The following is a 14,684-nucleotide window of genomic DNA, read 5'->3' as shown; positions in this document are numbered from 1 at the left end:
GGTTCAGAATATCGGGAGAATAAAGTATGGCACTTGCGTAAAACACCTGAGCTCCCCAGCTTTGCTTTCCACAGCTCTGAAGAGAAAGGGCCGTTTCCTACTTACTGATATGCAATGTCACAGAAATCTTGATTGTCTATGTGAAAAGACTGTGTGTCTCTGACACGAACCAAGCAGTCCACAGACTCATTGCAGCTTCTTCCAGCAGTGTGGATGATGATGACAAATTTGGCTGGGAGGTTCATTTGAGGGCAGTGTGTCTCTCTGGCTTCCCAGGCAGACCGTGGAGTGATACTGGGGCATGCTGCAGTAAAGTGAAAAACCAAGGGGATGAGAACTTGCTTTGCACTCTCAGGAATCAACATACAGCCAGAGGCCAGTTCATACCAGTCTCCCACTGGTGTCCTGTGTATGAACTTGGCAGGAGTTTGGAAAGGCCAGGTGCCTGCATCAGGACATTGGAGCAGAAACATGAATTTTAATTATGTAAGAACCAATATGAAAGCAGAAAGAGATAGACTGGTCAGACAGAGGCATAACTGTATTCTTCTCTACACGGGATACCCGCATGTTTATATGTGTGCCGTATAAGGTGGATATACGCAAATCAGCTCACACTTTAATGGATCGAGTTGATATGGAAATAATATAAAGTCTACAAAAAAACTCACAATGTTAACAAACTATCATTATTGAAGATACTACCAGGCAAACAACAAGAAAATTTTTATTTAGACATTTGTAATTCCAAAAAAAACCAAATTTTAAAATATCACTGGATCAGAGAAAAAGGCCGTGTTATCAGAGAGCTAAGCTAATAAAAGTGCTTCTTAATTTTATTGGTTTTAATTTACTGACCATTCTTTCCAAACTAGCACATTATTTTCATTACTTGGTTTCATAGAAAAATCATTCTAATATCAGTATCACCTACAAATTCAAATTTTCTGAAGCACCATGGTCATGGAAAAGGTTGGTTGGTTTTGGAAAGGGGTGTGTGTGTGTGTGTGTGTGTGTGTGTGTGTGTGTGTGTGTGTTCCCACAATATGTAAACATGTCTACTCCATTCCTCATCTTACTTACTCTCCCCTCTCACTTCCGTACTCACTAACACACTTCATTAGTTACTTGCTTCTTACTTTCCTCAATGAAACATGGGTTCCCTGATGGCGAGTTTTCTCTGATTTTTTCACAGATGTATGCTAAATCTGAAGACTTCGTGTAGACTTGGTAAAAACATGAGTACACATATATTTGTGGCAAGAATGGGTCTGTGACAATATCATTCTGGTGGGATGGAAAAGCCAGGGGGAACATGTCTCCTTAACTTCTCCAGTTAGCAGGGATGTCGTTCAGTAGTGGAGTACTTGTCTAGCATGTTCAAGCCCTCACCAAATCCTCAGTGATAAAAGAAATAGTAATAATATTCTTCCAGATTTCAAAGTTATGGCACATGTGAGATGTTCTTGGTTCAAGGAACCCTTGAGAGTCTAATAGGAAAACATTCACAAATGTTGTCAGAGGGCAATGCAAAGATATGTGAGCTGGGTTGAGGGTCTTACCTTTCTTGGGCATCTCTGAATGTTGAGGAACCAAGCAGGTCTCTTCTCTTAAGAGAAGTGGCTGGATGTACCTAGGTGACAGGTACTCATCCTGGATGGCACGGGAGATCAGGTCCTCTGCAGCTGATAAAGCAGCAGGACTGGGGCTGCTGCCTTCATGAGAGGAACATGAAATAAAAATGCCAGTAAGGAACCTCAGCCTGGATGGCAGAAACAGAGAAGGCAAGGCACCACCTAACCCGAGTGACTGGTAGACAGGAAGAGAAAAGACAGTCAGAAAGCCTGAGAGTGATGAACTGTTGGTCAGAACTCTAAGCAACTACAATTAGGAACCTCTTCTAAGGGCCAAACTGAGACTATTTATTCTGCCTTGAAATAGAAGGTTAAAAATCAGATTAAAGGGGTTGGGGATTTAGCTCAGTGGTAGAGCACTTGCCTAGCAAGCACAAGGCCCTGGGTTCGATCCTCAGCTCCAAAAAAAAAAAAAAAAAAAAAAAAAAAAAAAAAATAGATTAAAGATACATGGGGAGAAACTTTCTTGAGAAACTTCCAGGATCAGGCATGCCTTGAACTCTTGTATATCCATTAACCATACGATTCTTGCTGAACTTCCCTATAACACATGCCATTAAGATCCCCAGTAAAGAACAGCATGTACTGGTGGGTACCTCTTACTGACATATTATCCTTCAACACCATCCCTGCTCTGCTCTGGTTGGGGGTAGAGGATCAAAAACTACTTCTATGATTCTCTTACTTTGCCTGCTGACATCTTTTTTGTCTCTATCAACAAAAGATGTTGAAAGAAGAAATAACCCATGCTATCTGCCTCTGGCAACGAAAATATCAGTGGCAGATGAATTCAGATTCCATTAGCCATAACTGTGAACTGAGTGTCTGAGGCAACTGCAGCAATATATAAACAAGTGTAGACCAGAGAAGAGAACAAACTACATGTCACGGAGTGTAACAGCAGAAAGGATTTCTAGAAACAGTGATTATCAGGGATGGTATGTACAAGGTAGGCTAAAAAGATATGAGGGGAGTGTGGAGACAAGCAGGAGAAAGAAGGGCACAGGCCACCGTCTGAGTCTGGAGGGAATCACCATTACCTATTTTACTGCCAAAAAAGGCAATGCTTAGGGAGACATTACTGTACCCTTGAGCATGCAAGCCTTGGACATGCCAACCGACACCTTCATACACATTGCCATCATCACCAACCAGGAAGCTGCCAAGCAAAAATAGATTTAGTGTTAAACCTCTGTATCAAGAAAATTCACTTTCCTAAAGTAGTCCTAGGGGCTCATAAAAAGGTGAAGTTTAAATAACATAGTAATGGAGAACAAAATGGACAATTTTAGAAATAGGAATATATTTCAATTTTGGTTTTGACATAGATTGCAGGTGTTTTCCAGACTCTCACCTAAAAAAAAAAAAAAATGCTCATTTTGTTCAAAGTGGAATTTGAATGTGTGACTCTCCAGGACCTGAAGACAATTAGTTCCATCTTTTTCAGGAGCCTGCTGGTTGATTCTGGTTGTTGTTGTTGTTGTTGTTGTTGTTGTTGTTGTTGTTGTTATTTGGGGGTGGGCAGGCATTGAAACATAATCTCTTCCTGTTACCCAGGCTATCCTGGAACTTACAGCATAGCCTAAGGTGCCCTTGTGTTCACAGTAATCCTCCTGCTTCAGCTTCCTAAGAGCTGTGGATATAGTCATGATACACTACACCCAGCTCAGTCCACCATGATTTTTGGGTTTGTTTTTAACTATAGGACCAAGCACTTGAGCATTCTTTAAAATAATTAATTACAACTCAAGGGTTTCTTTAAACCGACTCCTCACAGATTCCTGTAGGCTCTTAATCACAGAAATTTGTTTTGCTTCATTTTATTAAGTTTGTCTTTAAATCACATCTAAATTCTTTTATTCTACCCCTTATTTTATTTCTGTTCATTCTTCTGTTTTCTACTTTCCAATGCATCTTAAAATGGTGTTTCATAACTTTTGCTGTATTCAGTGGCTTACTAGACTGTGAATTCCAAAGCAAACTGAACACAGAGTGAACACTTCCCAAGGTCAAGTAAAGCCCCTGCTCATCTGGGGGCTCTTTCACCTGACACTGAGAATCAGATAGCACCTGAAGCGTGCCCACCACTTCTCTGCTTTTTGGTGTCTCCAGCAGGTTCCTCTGTCACTTCTGCAGAGCCCTTGATTAGTTCAATGTCAGCACTCCCTATGGCTGTAGTAACCACGCTATCAAAACAAGGTAAATGTTGCCACTGTAGAAACCTGATTTTTAGAGGCAGAGCAGTTGAAACCACTTAGAAACACCATGTTGAAGTAAGCAACACTTCAAAAACAATCATAGGGTGATGGGGGACCAGGATGGGCAGATAAACTGTAGTTAACAAAGTCAATACAACTGCCACTTAGGGCTTACTAGAGGTTCCTGGCAACATACAGATGCAGTGGGTATAGCCAGTCTCCAGCTTCTCTCACTTATTGAGGTTTAAAACTGAAAATATGTGAAAGCATGAACTATCCTTTCCAAAATGAATATTTGGCAAGTTGTTTCTACTTGTCTTTTCAGTCCTACACCCCTGCTCTTTCTCTTCATATATTTGTGAGCTTTCTCACTCTTGAGGGTAATGAGAAAAACTTTGGGGTCCTCAATAGAACCCTGAAAGTAGATACTCACTGCATAATACAAAACTCTTTCATGCCTTACACTCATTTTAACAATTTAATCAATCCCCATGTCCACTCATCACCTTGTGATACCCAATGGTCATTCAGGGTAGTAAATAAGAAATTACTTTATGAGTATAAGCCCTGACTGTAAGGGAAGGGGAATGGGCTGTATAAACACAGTCTCAACACAATTTTGAACCCATGCTATGTGCTATGTGCTACTTTCAAGAAATTCTTTGGTATCCATAGACTATGACATTATCATATAGGTAAGAAAGACAGTACCCATTCTCCTCCCCTACCACTTCTAATTGGGTGATAGTAATGAAGACCTTTGTGAGCTGCCATGCTGGGGGCTCCTAGGGGTGGCTGCAGTTGTTTTGTAACCTCTGTGTGTCTTGTCAGGGTCTCCCAGTGTAATGAATACATGACTCAGGGTTGTTCCTCCTAAGGACATCTAGACTTTGTTTGAGTTCTTTTTTCTAACACTTTCCAATCATCATAAATGCAACACAAATGAAGCCCAGAAAGTGGGAAATGCAGAATAAGGAAAACAAGAATTTTGTGAGGAATAGTATTGAGTATGGGATTTGGAGACCTGACCAGCCTCTTACTTGAAGGCCACATCACACCAGCCTTTGTTGTGGACAGAATGGGACTGTAGGACCCGCACCATCTGGCTACAGGTAGTCTTATCTTGGCACTCCATCCTGGTAAGCTGCTCTGTGATGAGGTAGGCCACAGGCAGGCTCAGTGGGACTCTGCAGGTGAGTGAACTTGCTCCCCACTCCTGTCGGGAAACTATGGTAAGGCTGCCTATAAGAGAGACCATAGATCAGCATGTAACAGACCATACCCAAGACCCTAGCTTACCCACTGTGGTATCTGAAAGCCTTGGAGGGAGCTTCATCACCCACAACTACCCATTCTCATCTCTGTAGACCAGTTTGGGCTCAGTACTCACCTGGATCTGTACTCAACCTTGTCAAGTTACCCGGTTAGTAGGAGCAACTGCTGAAGTTGGGAACCTGTTTGTATCTTCAAGGGTGGACACAAGCAATAAGGAGTACAAGGTCCCAGGAGTGAGCCAATAGAAAATGATCTTAATTAAATTCTGTCTCTGAGGACAGTCACAGTGATCCATATATTTCTGTCTCAAGAACCAGTATATAAATCTATTAGGTTTGCTCAAGATAATGACAACCATCTTAGTATGTAGCACTATGATCTTACCCATAGGTCTGTTGGTAGGTATGCAGGTGACCCAGGGAAAGCAACATGGTTCTGATTAGGGACCAGGGAAGGCTTCAGCAACCATGGGGTGTGAGTGGGGTGTTGAGTGAAGGTAGATGTAATGAAAGCCTCACTAGAGCAGGAGATCGGGACCATAAAACCCACAGGAACCTCAGAGGTCAAGACTAGCCATTAGCCAGTAAGCATGACAGATACAGAGCAGAACCAGGCAACTGGCTGAGGGTGAATTCCAACTCACTGCCACACTTGGGCAAGTCACTTCCCCATCAGGCCTTAGTGTCCTCATGCACAATGTGAAAAGGTCAACTATACTCTTTATTCTGTGAGTTTCTCCAACACTAATTCCATGTAACCCAGTAACATGTCTACCTAAGGGTAGAAGGCTGAGAGCTAGCTAAATTGTGTCATAAAACATGAAAATATGACTATTATTTAAGAATTACCAAACTCAGGTCCATTTAATTCAACAGAATTCACATATATCTACTCCATGTCTAATTACTTTATAAAATGATAAAACATATTTAGGTGTTGTAAAGGCAGCCCTGCACCCACAAAATTGGTATTTATTTACAAATGTAAACTCTGAGCTGGTTTAAGTTGATGGTGATGATGAGAAGGAGGATAATGATGATGGTGGTGGTGGTGGAGGTTATGGTGGTGGTTGTAAAATGGTGAGGGAGTTAGAGCTATAAATTACCTCAAATTCATGATTTGAAGACTGTGTTGAACCTTTATAGTCAACTCGACTAGACTTTGAATCATTGAAAGACAAGACTCTATGTTGTGGAATATTATTTTAACTGAGAAAAGATGTATTACATTTGTTTATGCTGTAGAACATTATTTTAATGGTGTAAATGTGTGTGCATTTGTTTAATGACATAAGGATGTGTATTTAACTATGTAAAGATGAATTGTATTTGTTTCACCTTGCCTGCCTAAGGCACCTGATTGGTCTAATAAGAAGCTGAATGGCCAATAGCTAGGCAGGAGACAGGATAGGCTGGGCTAGCAGGCAGATAGCAAATAGGAGGAGAAATCTAGGTTTGAGATAAATAAGAGGAGGAGGAGAGAGAGGGATACACCCAGGGCCAGAAACCAGGCAGCTGCTAGACAGACAGCCACTGGAGGAAGCAGTGAAAGTAAGATATACAGAAGGAGGGGTTGGGGATTTAGCTCAGTGGTAGAGCGCTTGCCTAGCAAGGGCAAGGCCCAGGGTTCGATCCTCAGCTTAAAAAAAAAAAAATACAGAAGGAAAGAAAAGTAAAAGCCTTGAGCCTAAGCTAGGCTGGACATTCAAAACTAATAAGTCTCCATGTCATGATTTGGGAGCTTGTTGGTAGCCCAAAAGAAAAAGCCTGGCACATCTCTATGCATGTCCTGAAGGATTATCTAGATTAGGTTAGATAAACTGGGAAGCTCTGCCCTTATTTTAAACAGCACATTCCATGAGCTAGGGTACCAGACTGAATAAGAGGAAGCTGAACACCACCAGCATTCACTGCTCTCTGCATCACAGCTGTGGAAGGTGACTAAATGCCTCAAGTTCCTACCATGGTGTCTTCCCACCATTATGGTATACATACATACATACATACATACATACATACATACATACATACATGTGTGTGCGTATGTAACCCAAATAAACTCTTTTCTCAAATATTTTGTCGCAGAAAAGTAATCAATATAATATCTAATTGAATCCTCAGTAACAACTCTAATTCATGAAAGTGGTTAAGAGTCATAAGTCATATACTAACTTGTGGAGGATCACAAAAGCTGGCAGGACACTAATGTCAATCTGTCAATTCCCGGGCAGTGCCACAAGTGGCAAAGCCATATAGGCTCTCGTAAAGACAACACTGGGAGCATTTCTATCATTCCACACGAGGACAGTTGTGTGCCACTCAGCAAAGGCACTTCTGATAAGAAGAAAACTTACCGTACACCAGGAGATCCAGAGCAGAGAAAATAAGAAGCCAGGGCAGCATCTTCAAATGGTCCCAGGATACCAACAAGGAGTCTTATCAGCAGTCCTGAAGGCCCTGGCCCTGCAGAACACTGACAGTTAACATGACTGTGCTAACTGCTGGGCTCCCTGTCTGTTTCTTTACTCTCTGTGTGCCTCCTGAGGGCTAGCACCTGGCTTAGGCTTCTCAGGGTCACCTGCACACCTCAGTTGTTCCATAGATATAAAGAGCCTAATGTCTGTATCTAGCAAGCCTCTCCACAGCCACTTTCTACAGCCCAGGAGACAGACACCTGCTCCTTGCAGTGGATGTGGTTAATACTAAGCCTTCCATGGCAGACGAGTACAATTTCTAAAGTCCCTCAGTGGCAATAACAATGACCCTGTATAGATACTTTTATTTATAGTGCTACAATTTTATATTTGGCCCTTACAAAATCCCTGTAAGACAATTATTCTGAAGGCCATTTTTTTTTTTACAGAGAACACTCAGCACTGAATGACAAGTAAAGGCAGGTATGGGCTCCATCTGGAACCACTGGACAATCAGAAGTATGGAAAGCCATAGAGTTAAGTTCCCTATTCTAAGATGTCAGAAGAATGAGTAGTCTATCTCTGTTCTAACGGGAAGATAATAACCAGCTGTTTCCACTCACTGATCACACTCTGTGATTCAAATACTGTGTGAGGACTCTTTAGACTCTTCACTGAGCCTCACAGTGACCTGTGAGAGCATATGTCCAAGAGTTTAAGTCACATCCCCAAAATTCCCAAGTGAGTAGGGACAAAGGCTACCCCCTCCTAGCCAGACCTGTCTAGTAACCTCTACTAGTAACCCCAATTCTGCCTTTGTTTCTGTTGGTGGAGATTTTCAGTATGGGACTAAGGGATAAAGTGCAGGATTACTTCCATGTTCCCCAGATCCAAGAATTGTGTTTGCCTTTGTAGGTAGAAATGAACTTCTTACTCATGCTCAGTGGGAAATGTCCACTCCCTATGTTGCCAACCAAGTCATCAACTTCCCCCAGTTGAGAAACAATGCAGGAGATGTTGAGGTAAGATGTCATAGACATTACTCTACACTGTTTTGATGCCACAGTTGATATCTACAGAAGGAAGTGTTTAACCTTACAGCTCAAGAATTGAGCATATGAAGGATTTTAGAGCAACACAAAAATCATTAAATAACACACAAGATCTTATTAATTCAGAAAACTTTCCTCAAGCCACTCTCCCTAAATGAGCCCATCACAACAGGGCGGCACTTCATAAATATGTGGGAGAAATCCAATGTCTTCATTAGCCAAATAAGAGGCAAGAACCAACTTGCTCATGATAGAACCATGTCAGCTGGCCTCCCAGAAAAGGACCTGCCTCCTGAAAACTGCTAGAAAACATTGTCAGTCCTGGCCAACAGAAAGTTTGGATCCTAGTCATGTAACTTGTAACTTTTCTGCTTCCCTAACTATGAGTATTAATGTCACGAACCGTGCCTCAACCTTGTTGGACCATACACCTGAACTCTTAAGGATGACCACATGCCTGGTCTTGCAGGCCACTGAACTGATGGCCTCTCCAGACTCCCTGAACAGCTCACATTGCTATGCTTCCTCTATACATAAAAGAAAACAGTGGGCAAAGTTTCAAGGCTTGAGAGACCAGGAACGAATGCTGTAGAGGTAAATCCAAAACCAACTGCCTATGCAAGAAGATAATAGATTGCTAGTACATATTCATCTAGAAAAACAGAGACAGCTTTCCTGTGTGGCGGACAGCTTAAACAGGAGAGATAAGAGTTTCCTTCACCATGTTTAGATATTCACTGATGGAGTGGAGCCTCCTCAGAAAAAAAAGGGCATCTGAAGAACACTCACATTCAGAAATGCCTGACCTCGTGCTGTCCCAGCCCAACAGGGCAGAGTGCAGTCTCTCCTGATTGGCTGCTGGTTTCCTTCTTTAGCCTCCAGTCCTTGCCCCTTCTCCAGCAGGTGTTCCCTCCTCCAGCCTTTGCTTTCTGTAGCTCCAGAAAAGCACTCTCTCGTTGGAAATACAGCACCCAGGCTCTGACTTCCAAAGAAAAGCTGACAGTGAGAAGTCCCCCTAACAAAAGACAGACAGAGGTCTGAGGCTCATTGCTGCCTAGCTGCACTGAGAGGAACTCAAATGAAATAAGGCACTGACAGCGCCTGGGGAAAACCCCGTGAATAAACTCAGGTTCCTCCTCCCTGGGCAAGACCTGGATTGCCACATCCTTTAGAGAGACTTCCTAATAGCACCCCTCAATGAGCCCTGCCAACCAGCCAACCAGGGCCTACCACACACTGGGGAAATGAGGTTTCAAAGACCATTGATTGCTACCTATACAGAGAATAGTTCTCAGTGACATCTTCTAGATGTACAGATGGAAAGAGTCAGGTTCCCTTACTGTCCTGGGACTAGGATCTAGGATCTGGTCCCAGTTTGATTATTTGCATGTTCTGTTTTTGCTTTGCCTTCTTTTATGCTTAAATGGCTCCTCTCCTATGACCACAGCATAGCATCACAAACACATCAAGACAGTTGCTTCAATTTATGCACCAGTAGAGATAACCCTTTAACAACAACAACAACAACAACCAAAAAAAAAAAAAGCCCTTTTAAAAGAAGCCTTCCCTTTGGGTGGCCTGAATTTATAGACCTTATGTTGGAAGACAATAGTTCACCTCAATTTTGGATCTGATTAGGAGAGGACATCCACTAAAAGGAAATATATACCCTTCAACCTGTAACTACACCATCTATTAAGAACTATATCAATTTGCAAAGCATTTCCACAAGTATCACTGGGTGTCATTAGGGTACTGTTACCTGTGGCATAATGGCTCTGAGTTCTACCCATATAAGGGGAACCTAGAATAATTATGTTCACTTCTGGTCACATTTAAGGAACCCAAAATCTAAAGAAAGCTTGCCATGACTTAATATTCGAAAGATTTGAGTCAGATATGCAAAGGTGAAAGTCTCATTATGGCTCTGAACTCACCAGATGCACGATGTTAGACACTCCCACTTCCTTCTCTGGGCCTGTTTCCTCAGCTGCCAGGTGGGAATGACAATGTTTACACAATTGTCATGAAGTTTCATGAACACTGAAAATGTGTGCTCCAGAGAGGACCCTACAAACACTGTTAAACCCATGCCAGGGGCTCCTGGTGAGACGTTGCCTCTGTGACTCTGCTCTTAGTGATTTCAATCCCAGATATGCTTCCTCTCCCATCCCCCTACCTGCTCTTCATCCAGCCTAGCACCAACTTTCCTGAGGAATCTGTGGCTCTTAGGAGAGACCCATCCATCCAAAATGACACTCTTGGTGTTCTAATAAAGCGATACAAAATACCAAGGAGTACATTCAATATTGATCCACTTAACACTTAGTGAGAGACTCCTGCACAGGAGGAGCTGGATATTCAGTAATGGAAAAGCAAGTGAGCATCCTGAGTCTGCAAGGAGTTGGTTGACTGGCATATGTGTCTGGTGCTGAGTTACGGTAATCTCAGTCCCTCATTCATTAGCATGTTCAAGTAGTAATATGCCAGCGCTACTACTTCTTTTCATGCATTTATTATAATACTGTGTTAGAGGAAGTTTAGTTAGCATTTTTTTTCCAGTTATATTCCTTTTATAGGAAAGGCAGAACAGGTTTTTCCTCCTTGTTTACTTCAAGTTTTTAATTAAAGAAGTGTATTTAAGTGGCCTTCTAGCATTTTCCTAATGTGTCCACTTTTGCATTTTTGTGTCATCATGAATGAATAGATTTCAAGTTAGTGAACTTAGACCCACCAAAGTTGTTGTTGTTGATATGAGAATTGTTCCATCAGAATTAGGTGTTGAAATTCTCTAATTAGACAGTACAAATCTCCCAATTGCCTTTTATGCAACTTGAGAAATATTTGTCAGTCTTATTCAGTGGTTCTCAACCCATGGGTCATAATCCCTTTAACAAAATTCTATCTCCAATACTACATTACTATTCATAACAGTAGCAAAATTACAGCTATGAAGCAGCAACAAAAATAACTTTGTGGTTGGGGGTCATCACAACATGAAGAACTGAATTAAAGGGTCTCAGCATTAGAAAAAAATGAGAACCACAATGAGGTCCTTATTGCTACCTGATATATAAAATGTTTCAGCTTCTTTGTTAACTGCTCCACTCTTGAAACCAGCCATTTCTCCGTGAAACATTGACTGCTGGAAGGTGATGCCGAATGATCATAGATTTGGCACTAAAGGTATTATTTACTTGATGCCAAGGATGCTCTTGACAGTTATCGATTTGAACTATTCTATTCAGGTATGAAGTAAATCATTGAGAAACAAAAGTTTTAAAATTTTATTTTGTGCAAATTTTCAATTCTGTCTTTTATTTTTCTTTATTAAAAACATTAATGAATTTAATATAATTTTTCAACAAACGGAAAGAAAACATCAAGTAAAACTCAGGCTGACATCTTTTGTCTTATTGCTCTAGCAATGTGGGCTAGTATGCTGGGCTGGTAGAGGGGCTAGTCTAGGAGTGTGGAGTCAGCATGGGCAGGTTAGCAGGGGATTCATCAGGTTAGGTCTGTGTGAGAGAAAAGAGTCCAGAGCTAGGACCAGGAGCGTGAGGTTTGCACAGGCAGGCAGCATTCTGTTTTGCTTGTTTGTTTGTTTGTTTGTTTGTTTTGGTTTTTTGAGACAGGGTTTCTCTGTAGCTTTGGAGGCTGTCCTAGAACTCGCATTGTAGACCAGGCTGGCCTCGAACTCACAGAGATCCACCTGCTTCTGCGTCCCGAGTGCTGGGATTACAGGCGTGCACCACCACCACTGGGCTAACATTCTGTTTTCTAGTCACTCTACTAGTCTGAGTTTTTTAATGGGTGAATTGGGACCGTTGATACTCAGATTTATTATTGAAAGGTGTGTATTGATCCCCATCTGTAGATGTAACCGTCTTGTTAAATAAGAAACACAGAGCCAAATACAGAGTTTATAGCCAAGAGGTCAGAGCAATAGCTGAGAGCTGAAAACCTTACCCTTCACTGCTGCTGCTGTCTTTCCTCTCCGCAAGACACCTACTTCTGTGTGTTTTTTCTTTTTATAGACTTTCTGTTCTGCTTTCTCATTGGTTGTAAATCCAACCACATGACCTCCTCGTCACTGCCTGTCTGTACAGACCTACAGGTCTTCTATGGTTGGTATTGAGATTAAAGGCATGTGTCGCCATACCGGCTGTATCCTTGAACACACAGAGATCCTGCCTAGCTCTGCCTCCCAAGTGCTGGGATTAAAGGCTTGCACTACCACCACCCAGCTTCTGCTATGGCTTGCTCTGACCCCAAGACAACTTTATTAATATACAAATAAAATCACATTTTACAAATATAGTATCACCACACCCATCATTTTGGTGGTGGTGTGTGTTTGGGCCCTAGTCTTCTGTTTGGTGAGTGGCTCGGCTTCACATGGGTTTTCCTCCTGTCTCTCTTGATGTGTTTATCTTTCTCACAGACTGGAATATCCTTTCCAGTATCCTCCATAGGACTGGACTGATGGTCATAACTTTTCTTTAGCCTGTTTTTTTTTTTCTTTCACCTTCTGTTATGACAGATGGTTTTGTTGGTTGTGATCTTTCAAAGTTTGAAAGACACCAGTCTACTCCCTTACTGCTTTCATGGTTTCACTGGAAAAGTTGGCAATTACTTTAATGAGCCAACCTTAATGTGTGACTTGTTCCTTCTTTTTTTTTCAGCTTGAAATACTTTCTTTATTCTGTACATTTGGTTATTTAGCTAGAGTATGATGTGAGAGTTTCTTTCCTGGTCCTGTCTGTCTGCTGTTAAGTGTGCCTCTTGTATCTAAGGAGCTTCTCTTTTCCTAGATTTGGGAAATTTTATTTTTCTTTTATTTTTTACTTTTATTATTTTTTCAGAATAGAGTTTCTCTGTGTAACAGTCCTGTCTGTCCTGGAACTCGATTTGTAGACCAGGCTGGCCTTGAACTCAAAGAGATCCACCTGCCTCTGCCTCTCAAGTGCTGGGATTAAAGGCGTGCTCCACCACCACAGCCCAGCTTCTTTGTGATTTTCTTTTCCTTTCAATATATTTATAATTTAGAGGTTTGGCCTTTGTATGGTGTCTCAAAGTTCTGGCATGTTCCCTTCACACATTTTTAAAAAGTTATCATTGCCCTTAGGGCCCCTCTCCCATACAATCCATTCTATTGCTGAGGCTTTCCACTGAGGTATACATTTTGTTATTTGTGTTTTTTTCATTTCTATCATCATTCTGGTTTGGGTTTTTTTCAGTAGTCCTTTCTCTTCATTCAGTTCTATTTTCATATCATCAATTGATTTCTTTATTTCATTCAGCTTTTTCTATAGTCTTGGAAAATCCTTGGTGTCTTCTTTGGATTCTTTTACCACATTTGTAATCATTCTTTTGCTTTCTGCATCTGGAACTTTGTATAAGTCATTTTGACCTGGGGTCACTTCTAGTGATTTTAGGATGAGACAAGTTGTCCTGGGTCTCTCTATCTCTTCTGTTTTTTTGCACTGGGACCTACCCCTATGAGATTGTCATTAGTTAAGAGTTTGTTTTTGCTGCTGTTCTTTTATTTCAGGTTCTCTTTCTTCTTTGGGTGAATGTGTTTGCTGTGTTCAGGAGACACAAGGTTATAGTGCAATTGTGATGTTTTCATTTGTTACACTGTATTCCAGGTACCAGGCTCTAGCTTCATTCTGTCCTGTGAGTTGAGTACTGTCTCCAGCAACAGTCACTATCTAATAGTTAACTCACTCTAGAGTAGCAAGTCACTACACAACAGACACATGTTTAATGCCAATGGGTTTCTAGAGCAAAGAGACTCCAGTATGGGACCAAAGAAGAAAGACACACCTAGAATAATGAAGAGAAAGAGATGATGCCCCAACACTGCAGAAAAACCTGAGGCAGCTGGCTGTTTGTGTCAACTCACATTTTTTTTTTTTTTTGGAAGCTGCTTGTATGCACTTCCTGTTTTTATTTTTTATTAGGTAGAATTATTTCCTTCTTGGGTCTCTGAGGGAATTGAAGATCAGTTAGTTATAGTTATAGTTTTCCTTGTTAAGAATTTCAGAAAAGAAACTCACTACAAGTTTTAGTAAGTGTATAAATTTGAAAGACTTTATAAGACAGTTCT

General features: G+C 41.4%; 1 protein-coding gene across 1 annotated transcript in view; it reads right to left on the bottom strand.

Annotated features, from left to right (window-relative positions):
- The window catches only part of LOC118585919 (peptidoglycan recognition protein 3), a 42,813-nt gene that overhangs the window by 4,909 nt on the left and 23,220 nt on the right, over nt 1–14,684 (bottom strand). The window contains exons 2-6 of the mRNA XM_036190917.1: nt 7,461–7,569; nt 4,873–5,074; nt 2,675–2,793; nt 1,563–1,715; nt 106–304 (exon numbers count right to left, since the gene is read on the bottom strand). Coding sequence (XP_036046810.1) covers nt 106–304; nt 1,563–1,715; nt 2,675–2,793; nt 4,873–5,074; nt 7,461–7,509 — 722 coding nt within the window. The 5' untranslated portion in view covers nt 7,510–7,569. The remainder of the gene's footprint in view (nt 1–105; nt 305–1,562; nt 1,716–2,674; nt 2,794–4,872; nt 5,075–7,460; nt 7,570–14,684) is intronic.

This window comes from Onychomys torridus, chromosome 6 (assembly GCF_903995425.1).
Source record: "Onychomys torridus chromosome 6, mOncTor1.1, whole genome shotgun sequence".
Classification (NCBI taxonomy): domain Eukaryota; kingdom Metazoa; phylum Chordata; class Mammalia; order Rodentia; family Cricetidae; genus Onychomys; species Onychomys torridus.
This window is presented reverse-complemented; position numbering and strand designations above follow the sequence as displayed.